Raw genomic sequence first — 17634 nt, 5'->3', positions numbered from 1 at the left:
TACCATTGAACATTTTGCTACTTATTTAAAAAATATACATTACAATCTTAAATGAATGTGTTTATGCTCGTAGTATTGCTAACCTAAATCTTTTATTCCAACGCCTATTGCATTAAAATATTTTTTATTATGATGGAATGAGGAGCATGGATTGCATTTTTCGCTTAGAGTAGCGGGTTGATTTTTTTTCTAATTTGAAAAATGAGGTAGTATGATATCATTATATTCGTGGCAAAACTTAAATAGTGCATGTGACGTGGCTTTTTAGAGTTATGGATTAAAATTTTTCGTTTTATCTTTCCATTTCAAATTGGAAAATATGCAATCAATGATATTATTTTTCTTATGGCAATCCTCCGACCGAAAAATGAAGCCCAACTATTTTTTTTTTTTTTTCTTATTTTAAATTTTCAACTCATTCTCAAACTTTTATCCCGCCTATTTGCAAACCGTAGGATTCGGACTCCACATCTAAAACTCTAAAAGGTGGAGAATCAAACTCTTCACTTACCCATTCCCATGTAAGAATAGTGGACAACAGTGGTTAAGCCTAACTAATTGACAAGGTCAAAAATGATCGATGTAAAAGAAAGTCTACAACTTAAGAGCTTTAGCTTTAAAACATCATCTTCACCTTTTTAATTGTGCATATTGCCCGAATTAAAAAGCAAAAAACGATTCATTTTGGTTTTTACTTAGATGAGAGCAATGTTCCACTACTGGAACTGCTGAGTGGTTGGAGGATTAGGTTCTCCAGTTTTACTAATGATGATGCCTACAAATTGCCGGTGTTTTGCAATAAAAATTCGTTTGTTTAGAATAAATCGTCAGACTCCTTCACTGCTTTGGTGATGTAGACTGATGTTTTTAGAATGACAATTTGTAGAATTTGTTAGGCTAGAAAATTCATGCCCTGCATCTAAACAAGCTTGGCTCGTTATTGTGGACACGGCCAAGTCTTTAACACCAACAGACAGGCAGAAATAAGGCCAACTGCACTTCTCTTCAAATATCAAACGTACTGCCAAGCACAATAAACTCTAGCCCAGAATGCCTGTGGTCTCAACAGTATCATTGCCACATCTTGCAGAAAATACAGAAAACAAATTCCGTCTCTTTAAAATGAAGATTATCACACCAACAAAAATTACTAGAACATATCAGACTTCCAATTCTTTACAGAGCTACTTCTCCGATTTTTCCCTTTCTTGGAAATCTTGTTGATCCAACAGTTCCAATGCCGTCCTTCAAATGCTCCACCACTTGTTTCCATTTCTCTTGCTTCTTTTTCATACTGTCTTCCTTTGCTGCTGGACGAAAGAAATGCATGCTATGAAATCAAATTTTAAATCTTTACAAAACTCATTTACTGACAAAGCTGTACCTCTAATCTCACTGTAGTGATAAATATGCGAGATGCGCTCTCTACTGTCCTAGCATTTACCACAACATTGTTGGAATTTCTTAGTAGAGAAGTGACTGAACTGCCTTCCCATTAAGGCTATTAAGAACCAACCAATACTCAAGTTAAAATGGCACTCATAATCATTCCACTACATACAGTTACTTAAAAGTAAGGTTAAAAGTACCTTTTGAGCGGTGGCACTGTTATGATGCATCTCTGCGACAAGTTGGTTGGCTTCTCTTTGTCTGACTACTTCATCCTGTTCACTTAACAAAGACGAAAGTAAGAAAATAATGACACAAACACAGACTGGAAACACAGAATGATTGAACCTCACCTTTTTTCTTCTGATTCAATGGACAATATCTTGAGTCGTGGCCTTGCTTGAAGCACAAATGGCATGTGATTTCTGTGCCTTGTCTCGACACTTCCAATCCATATTTAGATTCTCCTTCCTCTGTTATCCTTTTCTCTTTAGGCCTACCGGGCAATCTGAGGCATTGGTGCCACCAAAGGTTCTCTATCACTGGAAGGCCAAATGAGTGAAAGGGTGCACATTATTAGCTGATGCTGAATGAGAATTGATTTTTTAGACCTCCTCCTATTAATTTATGATATAATGCCGAGCTGTAAGAGAAATTCAACAAATAATATTTCAAGGAGGAAAAATAGAGAAAGATACATGGGACATCCGTCGAATCTAGACAGGTGAAGAAAAGTCTAAAAAGAGGAAGTGCACCAACTTAAACTCGAGTGCAACTGGGAAGATAAGCAATGTGAGCACATGAAGACTACTCCAATTAATGACAAGGGACGTGAGAAATTATTGGGCATTTGTTTTTGAAAACTAAACTATCAATTAGATTCCAAAATAGCATGTTCATGAGATATTATCTTTGTTACAAGCTAAAGCAACATCAATCAAGCTTAATATCCCAAATAAGGCGCAATTGCAAAAGCACATCACTAGACTCTAGCAACCTCGTTCTTCACACCAGAAATCTTTTCAAATTTGGATACAGAACTTCTATCGTTCTAACAGCAAAATGAACTGCAACAAGATCTCAACATCGCAAAATTTTGATTCTGAGACTTCCAACCCCGGTGGATACATCAATTTTAAGACAGTAGCTTCCCAAAGTAAGAAACTCCAAGTTCTTTATTAGCCCAACAAAGTTCAGCAGGCAGACTTCAAATAGCTTCCACTGTAGCATGAAGATCCAACCCTGACTCACAAACAACTCTCTTCAAATAAAAACTCCAAAAGACCACCTTGCAGGTGCCAATTATGATAACAAATTGAAATACAATCATCCAAATTTCAGTATTACAGAAACCTCTTAAGTTAACTGACAGTTTTAGCTCTGCCATGCCTCTGTTGAACATAATCAGGGCCATGTGGGATAACAATATGCAAACATCCTTTACAGATCCAAGGGTTCATTGTCAGCAATTAGGACAAGTCCAATAAATTAAGCTTCTGATCCTTTGATGACTTCGTTTCCTTTTAGAAGTGCCCTTCAGAAACTCTTTTCGATATTTCAGTGTTTACTTCACAGCCAGCACAATAATAACCATATCCTGTCAGTGAACCAAATGAAATCAATATTGACAGGCATCTACTAATAATACCCCAAAGTTTACAGATCTTTGTTTGTCAAACTCAATGCTGATTTTCTTTCTGAACTCTTCCAATCCAACTAATAGGAATCTAAAATCATCCACCCCAGAAGCTTTCATCAAGTTAGTACAGTTATACAACTTAAGTTGCTTGCTTTTGTGGGATAAAGTGTAATTAATTCCTTACAGTTTTCAAATGACAGGACAAAGTAAAGTCTCTTTAGGAAATTGATGAAAACGCTTTCCATGTTTTTCTTTTCAGCAAGTAAATGCACTAATAATAGCTTATGCACAATGTAAGGGATTATTTCACAGTGAAGTCATTTGTGTCAAAGACATTATTGCTCATGTTTTCCATCTTGATCATTTGCTAGACTCAACAGTTCAGGCAAATGACTAATGGCATTACTAATTCTACAAACATTAAGAAGTATCCTTTGGGCTAAACTATTGTTTGGCTTGGATTTTTAGGAATATCCTGGATTCAAAGCAAATGAACATGGATTCATAGTCAGCAAAATTCCAGTTGCAATTTTCTCAACTGATCCAAATAAGTCACAATAGTTTTGCTTCCGAACTGTTTCCTTGTTTATTCACAGCCACATCACTAGAAGAAGAGTCTGCTCTTGCATTTGTAGTTTCTCAACCGATACAATTACCTTAATCAACTAATGCAGACGATTCGGTGAGATAATATGTGTGGAACACAATAGTTGGACAAACTTAGTCCCAAGTCAGTAGCGTATGCACACTAGAGGATGCCCACTAACTATGTTCCTTCTGCACTTTAAATTCGATCTTAAGCATACCTTAGAAACATGCAGTCCTGAAATGCATGGTGAGCGCAGAGCAAACAAAAACCTCATATCAGAAGGATCTCCATGAAGGGTCCTTCATTTAGCAATTCTTGACCTGTACGATTACCTTTGACATTCTATCAAAAAGCCCACATACATCAGTTTTTATTCTGTAATTCCAGCATTCCAGAATCAATCAAATGTGAAGACTCTTTATTTTTCTGCATAGGATGTAGAATCTTACCTGAAGACTATTGGCAAATAATGCACTTTGAAGGCCTACTGATCTATTTCCATGACTGGCATGACCAGCAGAAACATTTTGCCAAGGTACACATAAACTTCCACAAACATCTCCCACAGATTCCTGGAATTCGTGTAGGAAAATGATTAACACTGACACTCTCAAAAAGGTTATAAATCTTCTAATGGGGAATAAAATGAAACTTGGGTGATAGATCTCAAAGAGAAAAGGTAGCTTACCTGCTTTATGTACCTTTGTTAGGAAATGTGGATCATCTGAACTATTCTGACTCATCCCAGTCGCTTTCTCCAAGTTCTATTGTTACACAACCGAGGCAAATGGCATTTTCTCATAATTTCGATAAAGTTGCGTTCCAGATAATTCCGGTATTGTTTTGAGTGAGATGCATCCAGAAATGTCCAGTTCCACTAAGTGGTCCAAATTCTGGAGCCCTCGAAGCTCAGTCAACTTTTCACAATTTTGCACTACCAGACTGATCAAGTTGGTACACAATGACAAATCTGGTAAGATCTCAATCGAAGAACATCCTGAGATAGCAATATGTTTTAGAGATGTCAACTCCTCAAGCCCTGGGATCTCCCGAAGTTCATGACAATTAGACAGGAACAATTTCCGTAACTTACAAAAATTTGACAAGTTTGGGAATTTTGCTAAGGTCTTGCAATCTTCAATCCATAAACTTGTGCAAGATGAGAATCTCTCCAGGCTCTGAATGTCATAAAGCTTGTCATTGCAGTTGATTGCAAACTTTTGCAAGGTGTCAAAGCAACATAAATCTGGTAACCTTCCAAACAAAGTGCACCCAGAGATATTGAGCACTTCCAAGAACTCTAACCCATTCAGGCCTTGAATTTCGACTAAGCTTTTGCAATATTGAGCAGCTAATATCTTCATACCCTCTGATTTTGGAAGGTCAAGCCTTTTAATTGAAGTGCACCCAGAGATATTCACCACTTTCAAGAACTCCAACCTGGCTAGACCTTGTATTTCGACTAAGTTTTCGCAATTTTTAGCACCTAATATCTTCAAACCCTCAGATTTTGGGAGGTTCAGCCTTCTAATTGAAATGCAACCAGAGATATTCAGCACTTCCAAGAACACTAACCTATCAAGACCTTGAATTTCAACTAAGTTTTTGCAATTTTGAGCGTATAATTTCTTCAAACCTTTGAGTTTTGGAAGATCTAGCCTTTCTATCGAAGAGCACTGAGAAATATTCAACACTTCCAATAACTCCAACCCATCAAAGCCTTGAATTTTGACTAACTTTTTGCAAAATTGTGCAAATAATTTCTTCATGCCCTCAGATTTTGGAAGGTCCACCCTTAGAATTGAAGCACACTGAGAGATATATAGCACTTCCAAGAACTCCAACCTATCAAGGCCTCGAATTTCAACTAAGTTTTCGCAATTTTCAACAAATAATTTCTTCATGCCCTCAGACTTCGGAAGGTCCAGCCTTTCAATTGAAGTACACCCAGAGATATTCAACACTTCTAAGAACTCCAACCTATCGAGGCCTCGAATTTCAACTAAGTTTTCGCAATTTTCAACAAATAATTTCTTCATGCCCTCAGACTTCGGAAGGTCCAGCCTTTCCATTGAAGTACACCCAGAGATATTCAACACTTCTAAGAACTCCAACCTATCGAGGCCTCGAATTTCAACTAAGTTTTCCCAATTTTCAACAAATAATTTCTTCATGCATTCAGACTTCGGAAGGTCCAGCCTTTCAATTGAAATACACCCAGAGATATTCAACACTTCTAAGAACTCCAACCTATCAAGGCCTCGAATTTCAACTAAGTTTTTGCAATTTTCAACAAATAATTTCTTCATGCCCTCAGACTTTGGAAGGTCCAGCCTTTCAATTGAAGCACACCCAGAGATATTCAACACTTCTAAGAACTCCAATCCATCAAGATCTTGAATTTCAACTAAATTTTCGCAATATTGAGCATCTAATATATTCAGACCCTTGGATTTTGAAAGGTCCAGCTTTTTGATTGAAGCGCAACCAAAGATATATAGCTCTTTCAAAAGCTCCAACCTGTTGAGGCCTTGAATTTTGACTAAGTTTTTGCAATATCCAACATTTAATATCTTTAGACACTCAGATTTTGAAAGATCCAACCTTTCAATTGAAGCACACCGAGAGATATCTAGCTCTTTTAAGAACTTCAACCTATCAAGGCCTTGAATTTGGACCAAGTTTTTGCAATTTTGAGCATATAATATCTCAAGACTCTCGGAATTTGGAAGGTCCGTCGTTTAATTGAAGCACACCCGAGATATACAGCCCTTCCAAGAATTTCAACCTATCAATGCCTTGAATTTCGACTAAGTTTTCACAATCTTCAGCATTTAATATCTTCAACTGCTCAAATTTTGGAAGGTCAAGCCTTTCGATTGAGGCACATTGAGATATATATAGCAGTTCCAAGAACTCCAACTTATCGAGGCCTTGAATTTTGACTAGGCTTTTGCAATTTTTAGCACATAATGTCTTCATGCCCTCGAATTTTAGAGGGGCCAGCAGTGGATGACTATGGGAAGGCAACAACCCCTTCAACAACCCCTTCAACAACTCCAATTTCCCAAGGTGGTGAATTTCAACTAACTCTTCCCAATTTTCAGGTAGGCCCTCAAATTTTGGAAGATCTAGCCTTTCAATAGAAGCGCACTCAAAGATATATAGCTCTTCCAAGAACTTCATCCTATCAAGGCCCTGAATTTCGACTAAGTTTCTGCAATTTTTAACAACTAATTTCCTCAAGCCCTTGGATTTCGCAAGGTCCAACCTTTCAAGTGAAGCACACCGAGATATATATAGGAGTTCCAAGAACTCCAACCTATCAAGACCTTGAATTTCGACTAAATCTTCACAATTTTTAGCAAATAATGTCATCATGCTCTTGGATTTTGGAAGGTCTAGCCTTTCAATTGAAGTGCACCCAGAAATACACAGCTTTTTAAAGAACTCCAATCTATCAAGGCCTTGAATTTCGACTAAGTTTTTGCAATTTTCAGCATCTAATATTTTTAGACCCTTAGATTTTGGAAGGTTCAACATTTCAATTGAAGTGCATTGAGAAATATATAGTTCTTCCAAGAACTCCAACCTATCAAGGCCTTGAATTTCGACCAGGTTTTCGCAATATTCAGCATGCAGTTTCTTCATGCCCTCAGATTTTGGAAGTCCAAGCCTTCCAATTGAAGCGCATTGAAAGATATTTAAATCTTCCAAGGACTCCAACAAATCAAGGCCTCGAATTTCGACTAACTTTCTGCAATATTCAGCATGCAATTTCTTTATGCCTTTGGATTTTGAAAGGTCTACCCTTTCAATTGAAGCGCACCGAGAGATATATAGCTCTTCCAAGAACTCAATCCTATCGAAACCTTGAATTTCGACCAAGTTCTCACAATTTTTAGCATTTAATATCTTCAGGCCTTCAGATTTTGGAAGGTTCAGCCGTTCAATTGAAGTGCACCCAAAGATACATAGCATTTTCAAGAACTCCAATCCATCAACCCCTTGAATTTCGATTAACTTTTCACAATTTTTAACATTTAATATCTTCAGACCCTTGGATACTGGAAGGTACAGCAATTCAATTGAAGCACAACGAGAGATATGTAACTCTTCTAAGAACTCCAACTTATCGAGGCCTTGAATTTCCACTAAATTTTTGCAATATTCAGCTTGTAATTTCTTCATGCCCTCAGAATTTGAAAGCTTCAGCCTTTCGATTGACGGACACTTAGAAATATATAACACTTTCAAGAATTTCAGCCTATCAAGACCTTTAATTTTTACTAAGTTTTCACAATCTTCAGCATGTATTTTTTTCATGCCTTCAGAATTTGGAAGGTCCAGCTTTTTGATTGAAGTACACCCTGTGATGCCCAAGCTTTCCAAATATTTCAATTTGTCAAGACCTCGAACTTCAAGTATATTATCGCAACCCTCGGCTGATAATGTCCTCAGATGGTTTGATTGGGAAACATCCAGTGTTTTCATAAATTTGCAGCCACGTATTTCTAAGATTTCCAACTTGAAGGGATCGTAAGGGGATTTTTGTAATTCTGATTCTTCAACATCTGTCTGTTGGGAGCATTCTGAATGTTGCAATAGCGTCGATTGAAGTTCCCAGATGCACTCGAGATATTCACAGTCAAGAAGTCGTAGTTCCTTGAGATGGTTTAGGTGGGAAAGTGAAGGCAATCTGCGACTTTGACAGGTGATGCTCAAACATGTTAAGCTAGAAGGAAGCTCCAGTAGCAATTGGAGCCTTCGGTAACCATGAAAATGAGGGCGTGGTAGGGAAGAAAGACTACGGATGCTTTCTGTTTCTGACATTTTCCCTCCCAGTTTATAGCAGCCTGAAGCATCTAAGATTCGGAGGTTTCTCAGCTTTCCAATACCATAGGGTAAATTTTTTATCCCGATGCCACTAATATTCAGAATTTCTAGATTCTGCCAGCCCCTATTTCGTCTGGTACTACAGAAATATTTTGACAACCTTGTAAAGGAGTTGCTCCAATGCTTTTAATTTACCCACTTCTAGTGGCAGCTCCTTGAGACTAATACATCCCGTCAAGTCCAAGCAAACCATACTCTTCACGTCTCCAATCGAAGAGTCAATTTGCTCCAATCTCCAACAACCTTTTAGGATAAGAACCTCCAAATTCTTAAAAGCTGATAGGAAGAATGTTCCTTCTAAAGATGAACAACGTGTAAGGTCAAGAAACTTTAGCTCCTCTGCCATCTGATAAAAAATACAATAATCGTCGAGGGTTCAGCACAGAGTGATTATAATTCAACAGAAAGCCAGAAAAAAATTGGAAAACAAAGACTTGTTCTGCCATCTTACCATGATGGAATTCCATCCTCCCCATTTATCTGAAATCTTGCTTTTTGACAAATCAAGTGCAACTAATTCCTTTAAATGAATATTTTCTGCTTCAAAGTCAAGGGACAATTCTGCCCTTTGAAGCCATCTTAACTCCTCAATTGAGTTTTAAAATCTCCACTAAAATGTGCCCCATTCACGTGAAGAAACCTTAGCCTCGTTAAATTCTTGAATTGTTCGCTTGTAAGGATATTGCCAGCATGTTCAGGTGTCTCGCCAAAGTCTTAAGAGCTGCCTTTGTTAAGATAAATGGCCACGATCTTTTTGTTCCCTACAAGTGAGAATCAACGTTTTTAATACTATTTATATCCAACTAAAGTAATCTAATATCATTCATTCATATTGCTATTACCGTGCATCAATGGCTTTTAGAGTTAGCAAAGTAAAGATATGACATTTTTTTGGCCAATAAACAGTACTTATAAAGACTAAGAGAGCAAAAGAAGAGAAACAATCACCTTATTTCCCTCCAGCACTTTTTGGATTTCCTTGGATTCCCATAACCTGCTACGGTACCAAGGCTCCTGCTGGTTTTCCTCGCGAACGATTTCCCTACCAAGATCTCGCAATTGGTCATGCATTATGAGCTCATGATTAACTCCAACTTTTATTAATGACATAAATCTTAATACTTCAATTGCCTCCTCTGGAAAAAATTCACAGGCATCCCACATGTAAGATGCAATTCTTTCGTCGGTGCCAATGAAAAAACAAGCGATATCCAAAAATATTTCTTTTTGTCCATTTTCTAATACATCATAACTAATCCTTAACTTTTCTAGCACTTTCCTATTTGGAACTTTTTTCAACTTCTTTATCGTACCTCTCCATTGCGTTGGCCTCTTTCCACACAACAATGAACCTAAAACCTCAAGAGATAAGGGAAGGCCTCCAGTGGTGGATACAACTTCATGTGCGAGGTCCTTAAATTCACTTGGAGGAGAGTTCCTACGAAATGCATGTCTACTAAGCAGAATCAAAGATTGATCACCATCCATTTCCTCATGTTCATAGTTGAAGTCCCTTTGCGGCATTGTCAAGAATACCCTTGTTTCTGGTGGTAATAAGGATCCTACTTCCAGGCGAAAACCAATTATGATTTCCAGCCAAAGCCTTCAACTGATCATCATCGTCTGCATCATCGAGAAGAATGAGGACTTTCTTATCTTCAAACTTAGATGAGAGGAATCTGGTCGCTTCATCCTTACTATAAACTTGATTTTTTTGCTTCAATATATCCGAGATTAACTTATTCTGCAAGTACTCAAGGCCATTACGCTTGCATGATTCCCTAATATCAGCAACGAAGCTACAATACTCAAATTTACTGGAGAGCTTGTTGTAGATGGTTTTAGCAAGAGTTGTCTTACCAATGCCTCCCATTCCATGGATGCCAACAAATAGGGTAGCACTAGAATTGTTATCTAGAAATTCCATAACGTTCTTCACATGACTATCAATTCCAACCAAATTATCGGGAATAACCAGCTCAAACTCTTTCTTCAGCTCATTCAAAACTTTTTGGACAACTGATTTCACCAATTTTCCTTCATACACATCACACATGGCAACATTTATATCATATCGTACATCTGGGGATAAATCAAGACACTTCAAGTAGTGTTTTTGCCATATTTCTATATATTATCTTACATGCTAAGACTAAAGTAGAAAATGCTGGTGGTTGCTTCACATGGCTTACCCCATTCCAGTATTACTCTAACATAATTTATGAGCCGGAAGAAGTTTGAGGGTATTGCTTATAAATCTTGAATATTGTTTATGTAACACATTTGAATCAAATTTTAAACTTGTTGCGTGTTAAAGATATTAAGTATGACACGAGCGTGACTTTGAAAAGTTTCTGGGGTGTTTGAATAAGCAAATATACAATAAACTAGTCCGGTATGAGAGTTCAATTATCAGTCAATATGTAGGACATAACTTTTGAGGTAAGAGGACCAATCCAAAAAGTCTTTCAGAGTGCTATATTGTGAACTACTTGGATACAATTGAGAAGATTTCTCCTTATCTATGCAATTCTACATGCTTGCAAGTTTCTACTCGTCTTTGGGAGTATAGTATGTTCTAGATTTGTGTTCTTATCAATTTTTATTGCATCAAGGGTTGTACATTATATTCCTTTTGAGTATTTTCTATGTTCTAGGATTTTAATTAATCTACCATTGATTCATTGGGAAGTAGAAGAATAATTTTTTCCCCAAAATAAGAACATTGCTTCAATTTATGCAGGTGTATGAAATTAAAATTATGCGCTGAAGATAGGAAAATGCATTGAAAGTTATTTAAACAAACATATAATATGACAATCATTTTCCATTCTTATTTATCATCACCATACATATAACTAATGAATTATTTATTTTGTAACAATAATTTTAATAGCAACTAATTCATGACATTAATGATTTAATAAATGTAACTTGGGAGGTTAAGGAATTATGGCTTTAACAATCAACATGTATGGTATATGGTGTTACGAGCTTTCGATAGGAGCCGCCAATAAGTTGTGCTATTGATCTCAAATATATATACAGCTAGAAAGGTTTGAGATGAAGTTTGCTGCAGCCTATACTATAAAAATATAAATATAAATAAAAACAGCATGATGTTACAAAATCTTTGGATATGGGAGCAGAAACCATTTAGAAAATCTTACATTATTCAAGCGAATGGGATCATAAAATAAATCTATGATTAGATTGGTCAATATCATTACAGTAATTTTAAAAAAGAATAACTTATAGAACTCATGCATGGCGGATCTCACTTCCTTCCCTTTTTTATGTTAAAAAATGAAAAGCAAGAAAATAAAGCGTAGAGAATTGTTTGGTGAAAAACTTTACCCATTGGCTTCCCATCCTTTCAAGAAACTGACTTCACTGAGTGCTAGCTTCCATTTCTCTAAAATCGCCTGGTCGAATGCCTCTCATGCATACGAAACACATCTCCAAAACTCCCGATTTGATGACGCACGTGAGTTGGTTCCACTTTGTAAAATATAGGCAACACTAGATGCCTGATGTTACTATTCTGGCACTCCATTATTTGAACCAGTTCATTTAGGCACCAAGCTGCTCGACCCATAATTCAAGGAGATAATGGGGATCGGGATCTTCTGTTCTTGATGGCTGTCAAAAGATCTGGCCCAATCTTCTTGCCATGGCGGAGCTCATTATCATCTTTGAAAGCATGAATTCCAGCATCAACAAGTCTGGTGTAGAGGTGATCAGTGAAGCCTTTTCGAGTATCTAAGCCTCTAAAGCTCAAGAACACCTCATAGCAGTTTCCAGTTGCCATGCCCGACGAATTAGATGCACCATTAGTTTCTGTCAGAGACAAACTAGATCCACCAGAATTAGTTTCTGTTGACACAGTCAACAAATCAGATGCACCAGTAATAGCATCTTCTGCATTTCTTCGCACACTAGTTCTCTTCTTATTGAGAAAATGGAACGCAAGCCCAAAGAGGAGGATTGGGGCCACGAGGCCGGCAAAAGAATACCCAAAAATGAGATGATGCATTTCGTCTTTGCTCTGACCCTACCCTTAATTTTTCCTTTCAGGTCTTATTGAAAAGAAAACCAAACTGCCTCTTAGAAACACAAAATGCCTTGTTGTTGCCCGTTGTCTCTTTATCGATTGGACTTATATAATTGAACCAGTTGGCAACCGGAACCGCACCAATAATTCAAACTTGTCAAGCTGCATATAAATTAGTAATTCATTGACTGGGAACAGTAACCACTTGCTTATAGTTGTTGCCTTCTTCTGGTGGAAATCTCAATGCACAGGAGAATCCAAGGCAATACCTGCCTATAAAGAATACAATATGTGAGAAAATTTTGATGCAGAAGAAATGAAAAGAAATAAAACCAAGAAAAGAAGACAAACGATGCTAAAATCAGATAATAACATTCAAGGTTGCATCATTGATAAGTTGAAAAGTCAGGACATTTTTTAAGAAAATTAAAATCCCATGATATTATAATACAAAACTTAAATTTTATATTCCCCATGATAATTAGGGTCTCAACGGTTCTGTTCGGTTCTCCATGATACCTGAACAGAACCATATGGACGTGTGCATGTAAAACTACGCATAGTACTAATACTGATCAACATAAAATTCACTTGTGACAAGATATTCCTGTCAGATTGAAAGCAAATCCACTAAATGGCTCTCGTGTTCATCCTTTCTCACTGAATTGCCAAAATAGGAATTACAAAAGTCTTCTACTTCTTCCAAGAACTCATGCAGCAAACCAACTCCCTCTCTTCCCCATGTCAATCGCATTACTGTTCTTCGTGTACATGAACAATGAATTTGAAAATTACGAAACAACTTTGCATAAAATCAAATGATGTCACTGTTTAATGGTTAACATATGTAAAACAACATATATCAGCTTCATCGTGTAAATCATCTTCCCATTAGGACAAGCAAACATTAACTAGTTTCTCAGAAACTTCAAACAGAACAGTAAAAGTCTAATTTGTAACTCAAATATGTGCAGAATTAGCTAGTGTTCTTATATTTACAAGAGAATTTAAGATCTAAAAGTGCATCCACAAAAAGAATAGCAAATTCAAATGAATCTTCACGAAAAATAGAAGCCAATTTATCAAATTCCACAAACATAACTCGATTAACAGTTAACAGAAAATGAGGTTGCAGTTCACAAGGCTCAATAGCACTTAGGGATGTGCCAAGCTAAATCAATTCTTTAGCCAAAGTCTTTACGGATACAAAATTAGAATCGAAACAAAATACAGAACAAAGTTTCGCCCTTATTTTTCAGAAGTTTTATGCTCAAAAAGACAAAAAAGAATCAAAAGGAGACAAAATCTAAAGGTCTCACTAATCAGCCTAACAGCCAAGGGCCAAAAACTAGAGTATAATTAAATTGGCAAAATACAGAGAAGTACATTCTGCCAAAGCCTGATCTGCCTAGATACTTACGGAAGTGGTATCAATACAATATTAAGGCAAATTTTACGTCACCAAAAGACAAATATTTTATTAGCTTTATATGCTTCATAAGCCAATAGTGGTGTCTGCATTCACAACAAGAATTTCCCAAAATCATCAACCCAACCATGGACTAAAATTTATTCTCTGAGGATTCCAAACATCCTCTGTTGTAGAGAGAGAGAGAGAGAGAGAGGAAGGGGAGAGTTCAGGGTTAACTATGTGATTGATGATGAGTTGTGGATGGAGTGAATTATTTAACAGGATTGAAGGGGATCCAAAGAACACAAGACATTTATAGAACTGTCACAAAACCCAAAATGAAAAAGAACAAAGTGCTGGGACCGTTAGTTAGAACACCGATCCCACAATTCTAATGTTGACCAGCTAAAGAAAGATGCTTATGTCCCGATAAACCCAACAAGACCAGAAGAGCGAAAGGAGCACTCGAAGATGAGCAAACCCACAAAGATTTCAACGCACATTTACAGATTTATCAGATCAACATTGACAGAGGCTTACGAAATCCAACACCAGAAATCACATTTCGTTCATCACTATGCCCGATTAAAGCCTGATCATCATTCCCTCATTTAGTTCTGCCAACCTACGTACATATGGTAGCTATCTACGCATCTGCAGCAACAATGCGACGGAGACATCGAGTATTGGAGGATTTGAACCACTTCCCCGAAGAAAAATTAGCTGAACCATACCTGTTCTTACCAGAAAAGAGCGTTTTCGCTTCGTTTGGCTGTGCAAGTGTCGATATCCTTGCTTGTACAGACCTATTTCCACCCAGATGATCACTGGCAAGCTCTGGAAGTGGCACACCGAGAACAAGGCGAATCCACCAGCAATTAGTCCGGAGAAAATGACAACCCCATCAGCAAGCAATGGAAAAATTGAAATCAAATCCGTGAAATCAAAGGTGATACAGAATAAGAAGGATGAAAAGGAAGAATCGATCAAACCTCGAGAGAAATCGCGGGAGGGAGTATCAAAGAATGCTGCGAGAACGCGAAGCTAGGGTTTGAATCACGAATTCTACGAAGGGGGAGATGAGATAGAGGGCGACGGGTAGCCAATAATGCTTGTCACTAGGAGCGAGCATGGTCCGAGTTGGTCTGGCCACCCCTAAACCAATCCGTACAGTATCGGTCTTCAATTTTAGGCGACAGACAATCTTTATTGAGCCGGAGCAAGGACCGGATCGGCCGTGGGTTCGGTCCGGTTCCAAGGTCAATCCGGGTGATCGATAATTTTTTTTCGTCTTATTTTTATACTTTCATAAAAAAAAAAAACCTACAAATTCAAATTACTCATCCATCGACAATGATCTTTGCGTTGTGCAACTAAACTATAAATACCAAATACCAATACATATTTAGCAAATTTAAGATGACACAATAATAGAAATTTCGTACCTGCTAACCACTCATCGAGGTATGAGACAAGATGAAAAGTTCTTGTAATCATTTATCTTTAATATTCATAACACCATATGCAAAAGCGTTTTCCTACATTTGATCATGTAGAATCCACTCAACCAAAAAATGAGCTTCACACCACTTTTTAAGCAAATCACCGTAGCAACTGCAATACTATTCTACTCTTCAAAAGCTTCTACCATTTAACACAAATTGAAAAGCAAAGTGCATTTGAAATTCATTATTAAAATACAATTAAACCATAAAAAGTTCAAAATACTTAATATAAACCATGAATATATAACTTCACATCTTGTTAATTCACTTGAACTTCTAAACACCAAAACAAAACAAACGACACATAATTAATACTCAACAAAAGTTTTAAATTGAAATTACTATTAGTACTATTGATAGAACATCTCAATATAATATAATATAATATAATAGACATTTTACTTAGGTTTGAATATATAATATAATATACTGAGGTTGGTCCGGGGTTGAATGACAAAAACTTTTAGGGCCAGACCGACCGCGCGATGTTAGTCACCCCTGGAATTTCGGGGCCAGGACCGATCCAATCCCCTTGAGCTGGACCCGGGACCGGCGGGGTTGGGCCGGTCAAGGTGGGTCGGTCGACCCTGACCGCTGCTCACCCCTACTTGTCACACAGTCTTTATAACCAATAATAAGGCTTCTTGTAATACACCCGTGCAAAGGACCCAACAATTGCTCGGACCGCTGAAATCGAACTGGACTCATACAAAAATGATTGTTCCTAAGGGATTTGTTACTAGTCTAATCATGCAACTGCCCTTTCGATTGGACCGATTATATAAGTAAATATATAATTATTAAATTTAAAAAAAAAAATGAAAATCCTAAGTCCCTTATATTTGTTTTTTTCTTTACTTTGGCTTGAAATTCCTCTCTGAATCCAAAGGGGGAAGGCGGTGAGCCGATGTTGTCGAGCTTGCATTGTCGAGATTAGAAATGTCGAGAAGAATTGGGCTAATGCAACTAAAGCCACAATAATGCTGGGAACATGCTAAGTACTGGAACTAGTCAATAATGTTGACGGCAGTCCATCGCTGCAGAACTGTTATGGTGGAGCACTAGAAGTCGTTGGGTTTGTTGTAGGTAACTCGGTCAAGCAAGGACATCATAGCTAGGCATCGCTCGAAGCTTGGTGGAACTAATTCCATAGACTCACCTAGAACTGCTCTGGTTCACAAGTGGGTCTATGGAATCAATAATCAATTCTCAATTCTAACTTTTCAAAATCGGTCCTAGTAAGCGGTTCTAAGTTTTAGGTTGGTTCTCACTCACTTAGACCATACTCACCCCGGTCTATTACTAGCAAAAGTACATTTGCGTCATGTGGATGCAAAAAAAATAAAAAATAATAATTTAAATATTCTGCACTAAAATTCCCTTCTTACAAAATATTTAAATAATTAATGATCGAAAATAGATTGTTGGTTCAGTAGGGACGAAATTGTATACATATCTTCATGGAAAGTCAAAACTATTTCAACATTTGAAATTTTTTGTAAGATTTTTTTATAACTTACCAGATGAAGACGATTAAAACTTTAAAATTGAAATATGTGGTGGACAATTTAGAATAATTAAATTTTTTATGATTATTGATAGGAATATTCACAAAATAGTTACCAAGTGTTTGTAGCTTTCTCAATTTTCTCATTTCTCCTTTGGCTTGAATTGATCTTCTTATATGGTATTTACTCTCCAATCTAGCCGTTGGATAATCTTCAATACAATCTGATGGGTTTTCTATGTGTTGATGAGCCTAAGTAGGCCCGTCCGCTCATGTTGGGCCTAAGAACCCGGCCCACAGGTTAAAGGCTCATGGAGGAACGGTTACAATGTAAAAGGTTGCTTTGTTTAGATACGAAGAGTTACATTGTTTGAAGTAGCATTTTAGATAGAGAGGGAATATGTCTCTATCAGTAACAAATCCTGAAAAATAGACGTACGTCTCTTCAGAATTTTTCTCCCCCTCAAAACAACAACACTCATTCGTAAAACGGGATCAGAATTCTTTCTCAAACTTTAACATTGGTGTTTAATCTGTGAAAAACAAAGTACGCTTGATTCCGTAATGTATCTTTGATCGATGATATATGTAACCCATGGGCTCGTCTTCCGCGTTCGTTTTAGGGGTTCGATTGAGTATCGAAT

At 37.1% G+C, this 17634-nt stretch overlaps 2 protein-coding genes and 1 non-coding gene across 10 annotated transcripts; all 3 read right to left on the bottom strand.

Moving 5' to 3' along the window:
• Positions 1 to 1191: 1191 nt before the first annotated feature.
• LOC104437089 (putative adenylate cyclase regulatory protein) lies at positions 1192 to 8531 on the bottom strand. Of its 7 annotated transcripts, none has more exons than XM_039310238.1 (7): positions 4306 to 8531; positions 4067 to 4189; positions 3835 to 3959; positions 1743 to 1931; positions 1590 to 1664; positions 1385 to 1501; positions 1192 to 1307 (listed from the first exon to the last, which is right to left on the bottom strand). In XM_039310238.1, exon 1 carries the CDS (start codon positions 8448 to 8450, stop codon positions 6327 to 6329), a length of 2124 nt encoding a protein of 707 aa, XP_039166172.1. In that variant the 5' UTR covers positions 8451 to 8531; the 3' UTR covers positions 1192 to 1307; positions 1385 to 1501; positions 1590 to 1664; positions 1743 to 1931; positions 3835 to 3959; positions 4067 to 4189; positions 4306 to 6326. The 7 variants fall into 7 exon arrangements, with proteins under 7 accessions (XP_039166172.1, XP_039166177.1, XP_039166175.1 ...); XM_039310243.1 differs by having other exon boundaries at positions 3835 to 3937; XM_039310240.1 differs by having other exon boundaries at positions 1203 to 1310.
• A 592-nt stretch (positions 8532 to 9123) lies between these two features.
• Positions 9124 to 10017, bottom strand: LOC108958143 (disease resistance protein RUN1-like). 2 transcript variants are annotated; one of them, XM_039308822.1, is made up of 3 exons: positions 9827 to 10017; positions 9462 to 9555; positions 9124 to 9274 (listed from the first exon to the last, which is right to left on the bottom strand). In XM_039308822.1, exons 1-3 carry the CDS (start codon positions 9999 to 10001, stop codon positions 9244 to 9246), a joined length of 300 nt encoding a protein of 99 aa, XP_039164756.1. In that variant the 5' UTR covers positions 10002 to 10017; the 3' UTR covers positions 9124 to 9243. The 2 variants fall into 2 exon arrangements, with proteins under 2 accessions (XP_039164756.1, XP_039164755.1); XM_039308821.1 differs by having other exon boundaries at positions 9462 to 10017.
• A 2131-nt stretch (positions 10018 to 12148) lies between these two features.
• Positions 12149 to 15042, bottom strand: LOC104439397. Its single transcript, XR_005550005.1, has 3 exons — positions 14971 to 15042; positions 14713 to 14815; positions 12149 to 12840 (listed from the first exon to the last, which is right to left on the bottom strand). It is a non-coding gene; the product is annotated as an uncharacterized LOC104439397 (transcript).
• Between the last annotated feature and the right edge of the window lie 2592 nt (positions 15043 to 17634).

Source organism: Eucalyptus grandis, chromosome 3 (assembly GCF_016545825.1).
Source record: "Eucalyptus grandis isolate ANBG69807.140 chromosome 3, ASM1654582v1, whole genome shotgun sequence".
NCBI classification, from domain to species: Eukaryota; Viridiplantae; Streptophyta; class Magnoliopsida; order Myrtales; family Myrtaceae; genus Eucalyptus; species Eucalyptus grandis.
The sequence above is the reverse complement of the archived record's forward strand: the minus strand, read 5'-3'. Positions and strand labels throughout refer to the sequence as shown.

Bases quoted from the DNA above. Each gene is read 5' to 3' on its own strand.
- LOC104437089 (XM_039310238.1), bottom strand. From the start codon at position 8,450: ATGTCAGAAACAGAAAGCATCCGTAGTCTTTCTTCCCTACCACGCCCT.
- LOC108958143 (XM_039308821.1), bottom strand. From the start codon at position 10,001: ATGGATGGTGATCAATCTTTGATTCTGCTTAGTAGACATGCATTTCGT. The intron at 9,275-9,461 runs GTGATTGTTTCT...TCTCACTTGTAG, and splicing joins AAGTGCTGGAGGGAAATAAG to GGAACAAAAAGATCGTGGCC.